Consider the following 16,559-nt stretch of genomic DNA (forward strand, 5'->3'; position numbering starts at 1 on the left):
CCGGATGTTGCTGTCGGGTCGGAGCGCGGCCGGCGGAGGCCGGGAGGCGGGCCGCGCAGGCGCAGAGAGCCTGGGCCACGCCGGCTGAGGGAGCCTCAGGTGAGGGGGGCGGGTGCACCTGTGGGGCGGGGGCGGCGAGTTCACCCTCCGCTGGGTGCCCTAGCGGCCTGGCTGGGCTCCGGGCTGAGGGATGGGCCTGGGGGGAGGGGCAGCGAGTGTGGTTGGGGGCGGGCGTCATTGGCCTCTGTCCCCAGAGCGGGATGCGGTGACGCCCCTGAGCGACCATGGCAGCGGCCGACGAGCTGGCCTTCCACGGTGAGTGGGCGGCGACCTGGCGCGAGCTCCTACTCCCTCCGCCGGCCGGACCCTCCCACCCGGGTGCCCGCGACAGCCGGCCTGAAGCCCCGACCCTGACTCGAACCCCGCTCCCAGCCTGAGCCTCGGTCCCAGACCTGACCCCATCCCGGAACCAGCCTTAAGTGGTGGGCCCTTGTGGGGCGGGGGGACACACCTTCCAAATCCCCAAACCTTAGGAAGCTGGGCCCTTAGATAGCCCCAGGTGGAGTGTTGCCCCCCAGCCGAGCAGTGGGCCAAACCAAATTGTCTTGACTCCCAAAACATGCCTTTGTCCCGTATTCCTTCTCCATAGAGTTCGAGGAAGCTTCTAGTCTGCTGGCGGAGACCCCAGATGCAGCCACCACGAGTGGCCGTGGTCAGCTGGCCCCACAGGGGCACGTGGCGGTGGAGGTGGACTCGGGTGGTATCTACGGATCTGAGGAGGCTGAGGAGAGCGACAAGACTGCGGTGAGTGCCGCGGGTCCTGCCTGCACCCAGCCCCGCCCCGCCCTCCGCCCAGGCTGGAAGGGCAGCCGCTGAAAGCCCATGCCATCCCTGCAGCTCCTGCAGGAGGAGAAGCAGCAGCCCGGATTCTGGACCTTTAGCTACTATCAGAGCTTCTTTGACGTGGACACATCCCAGGTCAGGCCCGGGAAGCTGGTGGTATGGGACCTGCGGTCACACGGGGGTCCAGCCACTGTTCCTGAGCCCTTCCTGGACACCAGAATGCTGGTGATGCCCAGGCGGTAGGACACGGGCCCCTACACGGGCTGGTGGACTGTGGTGCACATTGCGCTGTCAGGATTATGGTGTGACGGGCTCGTGGGAACACAGTTGCATATAGTCACGCAGTTTAGAGAAGGGCCTCCTGGAGGAGGTGAGGAATGTGCGGAGACGTGAAGGGAAGCACGTATGGCAGGTGCAGGGAACAGCAGATGCAGAGGGCCAAAGGTGAGAGAAGGCGTCACGAGCTACCTGTCACTTGATCTGGTTGGAGAGTGAGGTGGGGGACAGGCAGGCAGAAGCCAGACCACAAAGGCCTCGTATGCTGTGCTAGTTTGAGTTTCATCGTGAGGGTGCTGGGGTGCAGAACAAGGAACATAGTGGAGAGAGAGGTAGGCAGGAGGATGCCCAGGATTTGACTGTTCCCCACCTCACGGTCCAGGCATGTCACAACATGACAGGCTGTTCAGGGTAGCCAAGCTAAGAGAAGGGAGAAGCAAGGAGAAAGATGACCAACCTGGAAGAGTCCTTGAGAGCAGTAGCGCGCTAGGGTATTGAGGCTGGCCAGGGAAAGGGGCATCAAAAACTCAGGGAACATCCAGGCTTTTTCAGGCAAGGAGATGGGAGGTCAGCAGGGATGGAGCCCCTAAGGGCAGGAGCTTGGCCCTTTCCTCTTTTTTTGGTGGGGGGATGTGTGGGTTGGCCCTGTGCAGGCTCCCATTCTGGGCCCCACCTTGTCCCCAGGTCCTGGACCGAATCAGAGGCTCACTGCTGCCCCGGCCTGGCCACAACTTTGTACGGCACCATCTGCGGAATCGGCCAGACCTGTATGGTGAGTGGTGGTGTACGTTCAACTCGATAATTCATTCAGCACATGTGGACCGAGTGCCAGCCCATGGATTCCAGCTGAGAAGAAAGTAGGGGCACTCCCAGAGGGCAGGAAGCACGCATTCCATCTGGGGAGACAGATACATAGAGGCTGCTGAGGGCAATGGGGCTTAGAAAAAAAGCAAACAGTTTAGAGGATGGGAGTTGCCATTTTGCATGGTTGAGACAGGACATCTCTGAAGAGGATGCAAGAATGGGCCTTGTTAGGGATAAAGGTGAGGAGACATAGGGGAAGAACATTCCAGAAGGGGGCACAGGTCCAGTGGTGGGGCAGTATTGTCATTGGAGCAGTGAGCTGCATGAGGTCATAGAGGTGACAGGAGACTGTGCAGGTTTTGTTGGTCTCAGTGAAAAGGGGTCTTAGTTAAGGGCTCTGAGGCTTCCTCTGGCCATGGGGGGCAGGGAGGGGCAGGGGTAGATGCCAGGAGACCAGAGAGGCAGTGCCTGCTGCCATGGTACAGGTGTGGGATGATGGGCCCAGCCCCAGGTGGAGAGCAGTGGTTGGACTGTGAAAGAGATCTCATGGCGGAGCCGAGGGGACTTCCTGACACCCTGACACGCCCGAGGTCGGGTGGGAGGAGAGAGGCAAGGGTGGCTCCTGGATTTCCATCGGGACTGCTAGAAGGATGGGACTGTCATTTACCAACTGGAAAGGCTGGGCAGGCTGGAGTTGGAGAGACCTAGACGTGACGTGGAAATGCTGACTATAAAGCCAGTGGTTCACGGCACAGACCAAATTCGAGACATTTGGGAGTCATCAGCCTGGAGGTGACCTAAACCCCTGAGGCGGGACAAGATGGTGCAAGGGGTGAACACGGAGAGGATGGCTGAAGACCGGCCCTGGCTGGGTCCCCGTTATTGAAGGGGTTAGGGAGTCCCAAAGGTTGGGGGATAGCCAGGGATGTGACGTGCCAGAAGTAGGAGCATGAAGTCCTAAAAGCACATGGGTAGTGTTTCCAGAAGAAGGAAGCGATCAGCTACAGCAAAGGCGATAGAAAAGTCAGGAAAGCTGAGGGACTGAGGGCCAGCTCTGGGATCAGCCAGCCCAGGTCATCAGTGACGGGGGGTGGGGTGGGAGTGCAGGTAGCCCCGAGCCTAGAAAGCAGCTGGGGTCCCAGCACAGTTGAGATGGGACAAGTCTCCTGTTCGGGGAACCCTGGGCCCCTCCCCACAGCCTGCCCTGCCCACAGGCCCCTTCTGGATCTGTGCCACGCTGGCTTTCGTCTTGGCCATCACTGGCAATCTGACGCTGGTGCTGGCCCAGAGGAGGGACCCCTCGATCCACTACAGCCCCCAGTTCCACAAGGGTGAGTGAAGTGGGCTAGGCCTGGCACCTGCCGGGGCTGGGAGTGCGCAGAGCCCCAAGGGTGACTGCCTGCCTTGCCCCGCGCTCCACAGTGACTGTGGCTGGCGTCACCATCTACTGCTATGTTTGGCTGGTGCCCTTGGCGCTGTGGGGCTTCCTGCGGTGGCGGAAGGGTGTCCGGGAGCGCATGGGGCCTTACACCTTCCTGGAGACCGTGTGCATCTACGGCTACTCCCTCTTTGTCTTCATCCCCACCGTGGTAAGTGCGGCCCAGGGGTGGAGGGCACCAGGCATCATGGGGAAGGCCTGGTAGGCAGCTGCCCATGTCGCCCCCAGGTCCTGTGGCTTATTCCGGTCCCCTGGCTGCAGTGGCTCTTTGGGGTCATGGCCCTGGTGCTGTCAGCTGCCAGCTTGGTGTTTACCCTCTGGCCTGTTGTCCGAGAGGACACCAGATTGGTGGCTGCGGTGCTGCTCTCGACTGTCGTGCTGCTCCATGCCCTCCTGGCCGTGGGCTGTAAGGTACAGACGGTCGCGGTCGGGGCGGGGGGCGGGTGCTGACCCCCCACCAACACTGACTCCAGGGGCCTCGGTCCAGTTTTATTTCTTCCAGCCGCTGCCTCTGGAGTACCTGGCATCGCCGGCCCAGGCCACGTCTCTGCCTGCAAACCTCCTGCTGCCACCCACGTCGAGGCCTAAGGCCACTTAGGGCGGCCGAGCCTACAGGTAAGGGGCTGCTCCTGCCTTTCCTCCCTGTCTCGAGGAGTCCCAGGGCTGCTCCCAGGAGTCTCTCTCTTTCAGGTCCAACATGAGGGGACACCTATGCCTGCCCTGCTCCTTAGACGATGGCTGAAGGCTCCCCTGACACCTCAAGATCACTCTGCTACTTTCCAGACTTTTCTTACAAAGCAAACACTTTTATTTTCTATGCAAAGGTGATTCCGAGAATTTATATAAAGGCGGGAAAGGGGCAGCAGGAAGCTCCTGGTGTGGCATCGCCCCTGGGCTCCCTGCCCAGCCTTCTGCTTTCCCCGATGGGACAGCTGGGAGAGCAGAAGGGGCCACCCCGGCCTCAACTGTGCCTGCCCTTCCTGGGTGCCCGGTGAGCTGGTCCCAGGGCCTAGCCTGAGCTCCACCGCATCCGAGTTTGAAGGTGTTAGAAACGGGGGGAGCAGAAGTAGAAGAAAATTGCCTGTGCTGAAACATACATTTCCTTGTTTATTTGTTTTGTTTTGGGGGGGAGGGGGCGGAGGTCCCTGCAAGGCCCCTTCCCAGGCTGGGGAGGGACCAAAATGCCATCATAGTATTAGGGACTGGAGCGTCTACAAATATTGAGGGAAACACACAGGCCTAATGTGAGCTACAAGGAAAAAGGACGCCTTCCACGATCGATCCTTGAGGTTTCTCATGTCTGCCCCGAGCGGCTGACAGTGACCCTTCCCTCCAGGCCCAGGGCCCACGGGGCCACCTGTTCGAACTCTTGGCAGGGGTGGGGGAGGGGACCTGCAGGGGCTCAGGGACAGGACAGCAGCAAGAGGCAGGGGCCGAGGACGGAGGGCCTTCCTGACAGCCGGGGTGGGTTGTACATTCAAGTGTGAGGTGAACCCTTTGGTGGGCGGGGGCCTCGGGTCTCCAGAGGCCTGGCCCCACCCCTGTCCCGAAGACTCGGCAGGGCTGCCCCTCACCACTGAGCCTCTGAGTTGGGGAGAGGGGCTGCTGGCTCGGCCCGGCCGGCCTGGTTTCTCAGAGGGTCTGTGGATTGACACTGGTTCTTCTCGTAAAAAAATAAAATTAAAAAAAGCAGCATGTCACGCCCATTGTGACCAAGGCCTGGTAGTTGAAGGGGAGGCCCCGCCCAGTCAGGACTGCCTTCCCATTGGAGACAGGCAAAGGGGGGGGACAGGCGCCAAGGGACCGGGTGGGGTGGCAGCTGCTCCCCCCCATCCCCCCCAACTCCCCGCCAGGCCCACAGCTGTCAGGCCCGGACACGCCTGTTACAGAAGATGTCAAACCCAGGTCAGGGTGGAGGGCAGGAGGGGGAAACCGGGCTCCCACGACATGATCTTGTGTAAAATATGGCAGCGACACACGCTCAGGGCCAAGATGTGGGTGGGCGGTGGAGTGGGGGCGGCGGCGGCAATGTTGTGTAAAAAAGTGTCCAAGTTCCCATAGCAAAGAGGGCTGTGACCGGGTGTTTGGGCTTCTCCGGTACAGGGGTGAAAGCCGCCCAGGCAGGGGGGGGGTGGGCAGGGTCTTCATTTGGTTTCCTGGTGCTGTCAGTCTGTTCCACGCCGGCGGGGCCTAGCTCCCATAGTGCATGGTGTTGGTCGGGATGGACATGGGGGAGGCCATGGAGATGGCAGGGCCGCCCATGGTGAACTGGCTGTTGACTGCGTAGTGGGCGCTGGAGCCGCCGCCGCTGCTGCCCTGGGCGCCGGAGGACCCTGTGGGGGGGGTGCACGGGCGCTGAGGGGCCAGCTCCGCCCCCTCGCCCGCCCAGACCCGCAGCAGAGTCAGAGAGAGAGAGCGCAGGCGAGAGGGCAGGCGGGCACCCGGGGGTCCGCACTCTCACACCCGCGGGACCCCGCTCCCCCCGCCCACCGTTACCTTGGACAATCCCCGTGCTCATTATGGAGCCCATCCGGGAGTGGGTGTGATTGACAATCCCCGTGTTGGCTGCGCAGCAAGAGGGAGGGAGGAAGGAAGGGAGACGGCGTCACCGCCCCCAGCCCGGCCCACACTCTCATCACTAGGGTGTGGGGAGGGTGGGCGCAGCGGCTGCAGAGCGAGGCAGAGAGGAACGGAGTCGGGGGGCCTCCGCCAGGCGCCCCCAGAAAGAGGAGGTGGTAGTAACAACTGTGGCGCGGAAAGCCCAAGCCCTGCCACCCCCAGAGCCCCTGGAGACGCTCACCTAAAGGAATCAGGTTGTTGTGGCCCACGCTGGAGCCGCCGGCAATAACACTGCTCAGGTCGTAGGCGGTTGGCATCCCTGTGCAGAGACGTAGAGGTCAGGGGCTGGGAGGTGGTGGCCGGCGCCCCAGCACCCCGCCCCTGCCTCGCCCGCACGGGCCGCTCACCCGCCACAGCCATCCCGCTGCTGAGGTTGTAGGTGCTGCCCGTGTTCCACATGTTCTCGGAGGGGGACGTGTAGTGGGAGCCGGGTGGGGGCGAGGGCGTCGTGCCGGTGTATCTGCAGCACAGACAGGCCAGGAGTCGGGGCTAAGAGGCTGCCGGCCGGGAGGGGCACCCCGCCTGTGGGCTGCCAGCCCATCCTACCTGAAGAAGGGGTTTTTCAGATCCAGGAGGTTACTGGATTTGGAGCCTGTCTGGTCTACCTGGGCCACAATACTGATGTCATAGCTCTGTCTGCAGAGAGGGCAGGGGAGGACAGCCATGAGCTGGCTGGGTAGATGCCTACCCCACCCCCCCGCCTCCCCCGGCGCCCCAGCGGCAGCTCACACCTTTTGTTGGCAATAAGCAGACATGTCCCTGAGAGCGTGTCCCCGGCCTTGGCGAACAGTGGTGACTGGAACAGGCACCGGACCTGGTACCAGTGGGTTAGGGGCTCCGTCGGGGCCGTGGAGAGCCACACTGTCATTCTGCCAAGAAAGGACAGGCGCACGCTTAACCAGGCTGAAGCCACCACCCCTTGAGCTCCCCCTAGGTATCTCTGATGGGTCCCCTGGGGCCTTGGAACTGAGACCGGCTGGCTGCCCGGGTGTCCCAGGCACGTGCTTGTGCACGTATATGCACACACATACACAGATCCACAGCCACGAGGGGGCCCACTCACCCTGACCTCTGTGCCAAGAGACAGACCAGGTCCCATGAAGGACAGTCACTGAGAACAGGGTAGACACCCCCTCCCCCACAATAGTCTCTGGCTCAAAGGTGAGCTGTCCCTGCCTTTTTGGAGGGGATAGGGAGCCTAGAGGGCCTATCCTGTCCCCCGAGCCCGCAGCCAGGCTTCTGAGCCCGCCAGGCCCAGGGGTCACAGCCACAGGGAAGTCGGACCCGGGCAGGTGGAGAGCGCAGCATGCTCTGCACCCTGCTGCACTCACATGGAGCCGATGAAGGCGACATCGAACCAGAAAGCCAGACCGTGAACGAGCCCGGAATGCAGCATGTGGAATTTGAAAGGGATTTCTATCCTGGAAAGCAAAGGGTGGTGATTGCTGGGGAAACCAAATTGGGACTGCCAGGAGAGAAGTGGGGTGGCTGGGAGAGGGGTTTTGGGGCCCCTGCCTGCCTGCAGAATGCCTGTGGGAGGCTGTGCTGGCCCCAGACTCCAGCAGGAGCCAGGCTCGGGAGGAGGGGCACGGGTGCTGGTACCTGTGCAAATCTCCTTCTTTGGCTTCTAAGAAGTTCACTGTGTACTTGACAGACTTGGCCATCAGGATCCGGATGTCAAATGTGTCCTGGGAGAGACCACAGTGTGACTTGGCTTCAGGCACTGAGGCCAGCTGTGAAGGGGAGAGCTCTGCCCCTCTCCGGCTGGCCAAGGCCTCTAGGCCATTCGGCTACAACCAATTTGCCATTCTCAGACATGCTGGGGGAGGCCGAAGTGGTTCGCCACCATGGAGGGCCAGCATGGGCCACGATTCACATGCATTAGGAACTTGGCAGTTCCCCTTCTGGGAGTTTAACCTACAGACACACATGTACATATACAAGCTCACACACGTGATCAGACTGTCCAGAGTAGACATCCTCTGGACACCTTCTAATTAAACCACAAATGTCCCACCCATAAAAGACCGAGAAAGAACGAAAAGGCTCTTTATGAACAGATGGGGGAAGGATCTCTGAGATAAACTGTGAAGTTAAAACGCAAGTCGGAGAGCTGTGCTGACGTCCACACCCAGCTATGACGGAGGCTTTGTACCAGACCAACAACGGTCCTGTGAAGAACTATGAGCTGAATAAAATACAAAGGAAAAAAAAAGCCTAATTGGAAAGTACTGAAGGGTAACAACAGCAGCCAAGCCACAGCTTTGGGAGCCAAGATCCTAGAGAGAAGGGAGATGTTTTTTCGCCTGTGCCTCTCCCCTTGGGGCAGGACCTTCTGGTGGCCTCCCTGGATGAGGAAAGCAAAATGGGGGCTTGGGGTTATCGAGGCAGCTAGGATTCAAGAGGTCAAGAAACGAAACAAAAGGAAAATGCAGAAACATGAGGTGGATGTTCTACATGCACCTGGCATCTGGCATCTGCCAATTCCTGAGCTGCATGTGGAGTGGGGCCTAGAGGCAAAGAAATCAAGCAGAAAGCCATTGATAAGACAGTGAAAAACTAAGGAAAGGTTCAGCTGTGTACTGGTGCTGGGAGGCTGGGACGAGGAGCACTGCGAGGCTCCCACCAGGCTTGCACTAGACCACTGAAGGTGAGGCCCTAAAGCAGTGGTTCTCAAAATGTAGTCCCTTGCAGAGCACTCTCAAGGCCAAAGGATTTTTTTTCTTTTTTAATATTTTATTTATTTATTCATGAGACACACAGAGAAAGGTAGAGACATAGGCAGAGGGAGAAGCAGGCTCCCTGCAGGGAGCCTGATGTGGGACTTGATCCCAGGGCCCCAGGATGGCAACCTGAGCCACAGGCAGATTCTCAACCACTGAGCCACCCAGGTGCCCCAATGCCAAAACTATTTTCATGATAAAACTAAGATGCTGTTTTCTTTGATTCACTCACCTGTGATACCAAAGCCAATTAAACACAGAAGCAGAATCCAACTGTCTCCAAATAAGCCAGACATTAAAAAGATTCGTAAGTTAAAAATGCCAACTGTTCCCACTGTAAAGTTTTGGAAGTTTTTTTCTTAAAAATATATGTTAACATGTAATGGGCTTATTGTTATTTTATTTTAAAATAAATATATTTTTAATTTCTTGGGCTTAATTTTTTTTTTTTAAGTAGACTCCACATCCAACATGGAGCCCAATGCAGGGCTTGAACTCATGACCCTGAGATCAAAACCCAAGGTGAGATTAAGAGTCAGACACTCAACTGACTGAGCCACCCAGGTACCCCACCTTGGGTTTCTTCTTTTTTTTAAGATTTATTTATTCATGAGAGACACAGAGTGAGGCAGAGACAGAGGGAGAGGGAAAAGCAGGCTCGCTCTGGGGAGCCTGATGTGGGACTCAATCCCAGGATCCCAGGATCACGCCCTGAGCCAATGGCAGACACTAAACCACTGAGCTACCCAGTGGCTTGGTATTCATTTTTAATACCAAGAGATATTGACAGTATATCAACAGCTAAAACACTAACAAAAGCTCTTTGGGATCCTCCATTTTTAAGACTAGAAACAGGTCACCTGAGACCAAAATGTTTGAAAACCACTGCCTTACAAGGAAGCCAAGAAATAGACCAGCAAAGTCCAGTCTGAAAAGCAGCCTCTAGATATGTCAAATGTCTAATAGGACCAGTAATCTATCTATATGGCTAATTGCCAGGAAAAATAAAATCCTTGGGAGGAAAAACATCACCCAGAGCCTCCATCTAAGAGAGTAAATAAAAAGAAAAATACACTAACACTTATCTAGATAATAAAAGTAACCAGAAACGTGTAGTATGTATGAAAAAAAAGTAGAAAAAATGCATTTCAGAGACTGAAAAAATAAGCAGAATGAGATCCTAGGACTGAAGATTTAAAAAATCAACTTAAATAGCAAAGACTTGAACTAGAAGATGGATCAGCAGGAAATATGAAAATGAAGCAATTAGGAAAAAAAGATGAAAAATGCAGAAAACAGTGTAAAAATCATCTGAGACATAGTAAAAATGTCCTAGAAGGAGAAAGAGAATGGGGCAGAGGTAGTGTTTAAAGAGTTGGTACCCAAGGGTCTACCTAAAACTAGTGAAAAACATCAAGTGGGGGAAAACAATACATAACTTATTAAAACAAGAGACAGCAAAACAGTTTAACAGAACCAACATTCAGAATAAATAGAAAAAAGATAAATTTCTACCCATGAAGACCAGTAATTACATCAAATGTAAAATGGTCTCCATGTTGTCGTTGAAAGACAATATCAATCTGGTTAAAAAACCAATCCCAAATATATGCTGCTTACATGAAACAAACCTTAATAAGGATACAGAAAAGTTGAAAGTAGAAAGATGGAAAAATACATATTGTTTAAAGATTAACCAAAAGAAAGCCGGACTAGCTGAACTAGTATCAGAAAAAAAGGAGAGGGGGCTTTAGGGCAACTAGTACTACTTGAGAGAAAAGAGAGAACACTTTATAATGACAAAAGGATCGCTCCAAGAGGAAGATACAATCATCCTAAACCTGCCTGCACCTAATAACATAGTGCCAAAAAACATAAAGCAAAAACTCAGGAATGGGAAATCCATGATCAGTGAGAGGAAAAAGCAGAAAATCCCTCCCCTCACCCTCCCCAAAACATCAGTAGACAAAATTTGACCAACATGATTAACTAACATGACTTAATTGACAATATAACATTGTACTTAACAAGTGATAAATACACATTCTTCTCAAGTACACAACAACATTAACCAAAAGAGATCACATAAAGTGGGCATAAAGCAACTGTCAACAAATTTCAAAGAAATGAAATCATAAAATGTATATACTCTGATCACAGAAAGTCAAAATAGTATGTTGATTATGCTATATTTTGGGGGAAAAAAGGTTATATACGTATGTATTTGTGTGTTTATATATTTATATATTTGTATATGCACATTTAGATATAAAACTCCTGAGAAGAGATCCAAGACATACTGTTTGCCTTTAGGCTTTTCAGTTTTATATTTTTTTGATTTTTGAACCATGGATCTATATCAGTTCAAAAAAATCTCAGTTAAAATCAATCAAAACCAGTTCACCCACAGTCTCTTAGCAGCTTGCATGTACTGCATGCTTAGTGAGCATTAAAGCGCTCCACGTGCACTGCCACTTTATTCCCAACATCCCTGTGTCAAAGTTCTGCGTAGCGGCAAAAGCAAGAACTCAGAGGGGCAGCGGCTTTCCTAGGGCTGCGCAGCTTGCACGAGGACTGACAGGAAAGACCATGCCCCTGTCTTGTCACCCCAGAGGAGGGCCACGCCCAGTGCTAACTGCAATAGTGCCTTGGGTGCCCCACTCACCACCACAGGCTGCCGGAAATACTCGTCCACCGCAGCGCCTCGGAGGGCTGACAGGTCCACTCCATGGAAGGATGGCTGGTACCTGCAGAAAGCCCCCATCCCCCACAGCAAGGTCACCAGCACAGCAGGAGAGACAGGTGGAGCAGGCTGCCTTTTCTCCCAGCTGGCCCTCATCCAGCCCAAGTCTTTCAGGTCCTACTGAGGATGAGGAGAAAAAGAGAAGCGGGCTGTCCCTGAGAAGGCAGGACACCCAGGTCACACTCACCAGAAGTTGGCCTTGGTGAACTGCTCCATGTAGAGCTGTTCATCCGTGAAGGGTGCAAGATGGACGTCACCAATGGTGGGGAACATGTTTCCTGGGAGTGGGGGGCAGGGAGGGGTGCTGGCGTCAGGGTGGAACATCCCAAAGGGCCTGGCAGAGCTTCCAAGTGGCCCCAGGGCCCCCAAGCCTGGGATTTCCCAGCTTCTCTTTCATTCCTTTGTGCATTCGAGCAACACAGAGGCATCGAGCACCTTCTCTGCCACCGGCCAAGATGAACACCTGACATCCACTGACTCATTAAACTTGGACAGCCAGCCAGGGACGCAGGAAGGCCTGTCCCTCTGGTCCATTACTAGGGCTGGGAGGTGGGAACGCACCTGCAAAAGCCTCAGGGGTAAGTACGTGGTGCCTGGGGTGCAGCCAGGCCTCTGGGTCCCTGATCAGTCAGCCAGGCGGAGTCTCTCAGGTGCCACTGTCCATGGACAGATGTGCAGCCAGAGAAAGTGAAGCAAAGCTCTCTGAACAGAGGGAAGGTGAGCCCTTGGCTACACTGTCAGGGCCTCACATGAGGCCAGAGGCTGGGTGGGCCACTTGGCTGCCCTGGGGCGGCAACTGGTCTGAAGTGGGAAGGGGCAGGGGGGCAGGGTCCTCTGTCTGTGTGTGACTCAACAGGCTGATGAGTCTGAGCCAGTGGCAGAGAGAGCACGGCTCACAAGGCCCCACCCACTTCGGGTAGTCCAGGGCCCCAGGTCACCTGGTCTCCAGATGTGGGCCTCCCCACCTTCTATGCAGGAGGGGGGCCTGAGGCAGGAACCTGCCTTCCCTTCCAGCTAGAAGGCTCAGCTGAAGCCACTGGGATGGGGGAGGGGGAGACCAACCCAGGCTCAGAAGCCACCCTCCAGGCCGAGCCCAAGGGAAAGGGCTCCTGCTCTGAAGGCACCTACAGGTATCTGGCCAGGGACACGAGTCCCTTCGATCCCCCAAAGAGCATCTGGAGATAGAACGAAGACACACATGCAGGCTGGGGGCAGGCTGGGGGCAGGCGGCCTGACCGCACGCCAGGGCTTGGCTCCCATCTGTGCTCATGTTCTAGAATGAGGTGCCCACCCTACTGGGGCGCACCCCCGGCCAGCCTAGCCTACCCGCAGGACGGAAGGGGAGCAGATCCAGGCCAACCCCCAAGGCAGCCTGGATTCCCACACTCACACCTGCGACACAGGCCCCAGCTGTGGGAAGTGGTGGCCACATCCTCCCTCCAGGAGCGAGCCGGAGGCCAGTGCCCGCAGCCTAGATCCAGGGAGGCCAGGGGACCGAAATGGGTGCCTCCCCACAGAGCTGCCTGTCCCCTGGCCCCCATGGGGTGTGCCAGGCCCCCAGCTTTGCATGTTCTGCCCCATGGCTGCTGCCCTGGCCAGGGTCCTCCTGTGCCACATGCACACATGCGTGTATACACACGCATGACCCCTTGCTAGTACGGAAATACTTGAGACACAGATACAAACCCAGACCCAAGCACGGAAATGGACCTACCAGCAGATGTTCCGGGCCCTCGTGCACAGACCCCCAGGGACACAGATTGGATCTGAACAGTCAATGACCCAGGTGCGTGGGTAGGCAGGCACAGTGACACGCACAGGAGGCCACAGAAGGGCACACCTTCACAACACAGACGGTTGCTCCCCGACCCTCAAGAACCCCAGCCCACTCTCATGCACACACGAACTCCCTCCTTCGTCTCTCTGGCTCGGAGGCACTCAGGGCCTGTCTAGGATGAGGCCTGTTGTGCCAGGAATGAAGACAAAAGGCCGACTCCTCGGGCAAGTGGCCACCACAGAATACCTTCCGCCCTACCACAACCCCCATTCCCAGCTAGACACTGTCCCCACAACCCCAGGGCATAGGATGGCAGAGGCGGCCCGGAGGCTCTCAGGGGGCATGCAGGGAACCCCCTCCATACTCTGGCTGGGCAGGGCAGGTGCATGTCTGGCCCAGTAGTCTCGAGGCCACAGCCAGCTGGGGCGGGGTGGGGTCTTGGGGGTAAAGGCCCAGATGCCCCCAGCCCCCCAGGCTAGCAAGGGACAGAACCACAGTCAGACCGACTGGGCAGCAGCCAGGGGCTCTGTGAGGGGACCCCCACGTGGCAGCCACCCGCACCAGCAGGGACACTCACCCCCGGGCCTCAGGTACTTCTTGGCGTGGAGGTAGCTCTCGAGCATGCGCTCGTTGAAGAGCATGTAGCCCATAGGCTCGGAAATGATGATGTCCACCTGCTCTGGGAGCGAGACTTCCTCCACCTTCCCGGGGATGACCACGATGCGCTCAGTGAGGTTGTTACTCTTCACCAAGACCTGCAGGTGGGTGGGGGTTCCAGAGGTGTCAAGGGGACCCCTGCACCCAGCCACACCTTGGGTGGTCCCCAGGCCCCTCCTCTCAGGGCAGGGCTGCCACCCACCCACCGCCACCAAACCCGCCCCTCGCCTCCCCCGCTGGCATCCTAACCATGGCCATTACCAGCCCCAGCCCTCTCAGAGCCTCTCCTGCGGCAGCTCCCGGTCCCCTGGTGTCACCTCTACCCTTCGAGGACAACGACTGATAGGAATAGACAGGCTGAGTGGGCTCTGCTACAGCCACCAAAGCTAAACTGGGACACACCCTCCAACCCAGCGATTCCAGTGCTAAGAATGTGTCCTACAGACATAACCGCACGCGAGAGAGGGGACACGTGTATAAGGGATTCGGCGCAGCAGGTGTTTGCATCGCAATGACCTCGAAGGTTAATGGCAGCCTAACTGCATCTAAACAAAGGTCCCGCCAGCCTGGGGGCAACGGGATGCTCTGCGGCCAGGCCATTGAGAGGGTGAGGACGCTCTCTTTAGGTGGGGACACAGATCGTCCCAGACGTGCTGTCCAGGGAGCGGGGCTGTGTCAGAGGAGGAGCCCGGGACAGCTCTGGAGAGCTTCCACACAGGTCTGTCCCGCTCCCGGGCATGCTGGGCGGCTGGGGCCGGGGGAGGGAAGCATCTTCAGTTTACCTAACTTTGTGGCTTTTGGGCTCTGAACCTTCATAATAAAGGTTTCAGTACACGAAAAGAAAAAAAGCAAACAAAACCCTGTTGTCACCCACATTCCGTGAATTTACAGGGGAGCTCGAAGTGGGGGACACTGGCCGGGGAGCCGAGGTTCCAGTCCCACTCTAGTCTGTGTCACTGTACAATCCCTTCACCCTGGAAACCAGAGGCCGTGCAGCCTCTGAAGACAGCAGACCGGGCCCAGCCCCACGGGGAAGAGCACACGCCCTCAGGCCCACCCAGCCCTCCCTCATCCAGTAGGTTCTGGACAAACTAGAGAAGCGGGGTGCCCCATGAGCGAACAGGCTCAGAGCCCAAGCCCCAGGGCAGGCCGGGACCCTGGTGAGTGGCTGACCTCGGCGTGCTGGGCCATCGTGCTGGCCTCCACCGCATAGATCTTCCTCGCTCCAGCTTGGGCAGCGAAAAAGGAGAGGATCCCAGAGCCGCAGCCAACGTCCAGAACAATCTGGAGTAGGAGGGGGGCAGTGAACACAAAGCACCAGTGACACGAGGGTGACCACGAGGAACATGCCTATCCTGGGTGCCCACTGGGTCAGACCCTCCCCACTGAGTGTGTGCCAGCCCCGTGGCTCCCTGCCTCGCCACCCAGGCTGGCTGCACCCAAGGCTGGCTTCTGAGAGCCACCTGGAGCACTTGGGAGCCCGTGGGGTGACAGGAGGGGAGTTCCGAAGACTGCTAGGACGCGAAGGCCATTAACACTCTCAGGCCAGATTTTGGGCCGTGCTCAGTCTCTGCAGCGCGGCGGACACCTAGAGCTCCCCTGGGAATGAGCTCTCACTGGGAACACCGCTGTGTCCTGCAGCACGACTGAGGCTCGGGGCCAGCCAGCCAGGCCTACAGGCCGGGCAGAAAGTCAGCGACCCCTGACCCGGCCCCACGAGGCATCTGGGCAACCAGACAGGGGCGCCCGCAGAAAGCACAGATCTGACCAGCGGGGCCAAGGGCGGTGACACCAGGCAGAAGCTAAAAGGTGCCCTTGCAGGGCCTCAGCGGCCCCAGCAGGGAGGCAAGGGGCTCGGTGGCAGCATCTCTGCACTCTGTGTGCCAAGCCGCCCCAGCCCCAGGCCCAGCTGTGCACCACCCACCGCACGGGCTGCTGGCCCCGCCACGTGGACTCTCACAAGAGTCCAGGCTCATGTTTAGAAAACCGACCCGGTCCCGGATCAGACTGACGGCTTCCTCCGGGCGACATGCGTGAGCTTTCTAAAGCAGAAGTGCTCTGGGAGCAGCAGCACGCCCAGAGGGAGAGCCCAGGCGGCGTGCTTCTCGGAGATCCAGAGGAACCAGGCAATGGTCTCCACACTGGGAGAGCTGGGAGGGATGTGGCCAGAGGCAGGTGCACTTCCCAACCCCCAGTGCTGCCAACGTGCTCACGCCAGTGCCCAAGAGAAAGGGCAGGATGCCGGGCCATGGGGCTCAGGCCCCAGGGCTCGGGCTGTGTCCTGGGGGCCACGGACCAAGCTGCCAGATGAGGCAGATCCGCAGAGACCATGTGGAGCGCCTCCCAAGATGAGCTGAGAAAAACACAAGCTCCCATTGGTTCAAAAGGAAAAACGGGCACTTGGGTGGCTCAGTCAGTTAAGCGTCTGCCTTCAGCTCAGGTCCCCGGGGTCCTGGGATTGAGCCCCCACATCAGGCTCCCTGCTCTCCCCACAGAGCAGGGAGCCTGCTTCTCCCTCTCTCTCTGCCCCCCACCCCACCCCCGCTTGTGCTCGCTCTATCAAATAAGTAAATCTTAAAAAATCTTAAAAAAAAAAAATTATAGGGATGCCTGAGTTGGCTCAGTGGCTCAGGGTATGACCCCAGTCCGGGGATTGAGTCCCATATCGGGCTCCTTTCG

The 16,559-nt window shown here is 57.3% G+C and overlaps 2 protein-coding genes across 2 annotated transcripts in view; one reads left to right on the plus strand and one right to left on the minus strand.

Moving 5' to 3' along the window:
- Nucleotides 1-2: 2 nt before the first annotated feature.
- YIPF2 (Yip1 domain family member 2) lies at nt 3-5,053 on the plus strand. Its single transcript, XM_055343367.1, has 10 exons — nt 3-99; nt 255-315; nt 650-804; nt 898-978; nt 1,804-1,891; nt 3,138-3,254; nt 3,346-3,512; nt 3,590-3,772; nt 3,849-3,976; nt 4,052-5,053. Exons 2-9 carry the CDS (start codon nt 285-287, stop codon nt 3,957-3,959), a joined length of 933 nt encoding a protein of 310 aa, XP_055199342.1. The 5' UTR covers nt 3-99; nt 255-284; the 3' UTR covers nt 3,960-3,976; nt 4,052-5,053.
- CARM1 (coactivator associated arginine methyltransferase 1) overlaps nt 4,449-16,559 on the minus strand; it is a 52,719-nt gene continuing 40,608 nt past the window's right edge. Inside the window, exons 4-15 of the mRNA XM_055344339.1 lie at nt 15,054-15,164; nt 13,801-13,978; nt 11,634-11,724; nt 11,369-11,450; nt 7,583-7,668; nt 7,312-7,401; nt 6,712-6,849; nt 6,527-6,616; nt 6,328-6,440; nt 6,162-6,239; nt 5,858-5,926; nt 4,449-5,694 (exon numbers count right to left, since the gene is read on the minus strand). Of these exons, the coding sequence (XP_055200314.1) occupies nt 5,552-5,694; nt 5,858-5,926; nt 6,162-6,239; nt 6,328-6,440; nt 6,527-6,616; nt 6,712-6,849; nt 7,312-7,401; nt 7,583-7,668; nt 11,369-11,450; nt 11,634-11,724; nt 13,801-13,978; nt 15,054-15,164 (1,269 nt within the window). The 3' untranslated portion in view covers nt 4,449-5,551. The remainder of the gene's footprint in view (nt 5,695-5,857; nt 5,927-6,161; nt 6,240-6,327; nt 6,441-6,526; nt 6,617-6,711; nt 6,850-7,311; nt 7,402-7,582; nt 7,669-11,368; nt 11,451-11,633; nt 11,725-13,800; nt 13,979-15,053; nt 15,165-16,559) is intronic.

Source organism: Nyctereutes procyonoides, unplaced genomic scaffold, assembly GCF_905146905.1.
Source record: "Nyctereutes procyonoides isolate TBG_1078 unplaced genomic scaffold, NYPRO_anot_genome, whole genome shotgun sequence".
Taxonomy (NCBI): Eukaryota; Metazoa; Chordata; class Mammalia; order Carnivora; family Canidae; genus Nyctereutes; species Nyctereutes procyonoides.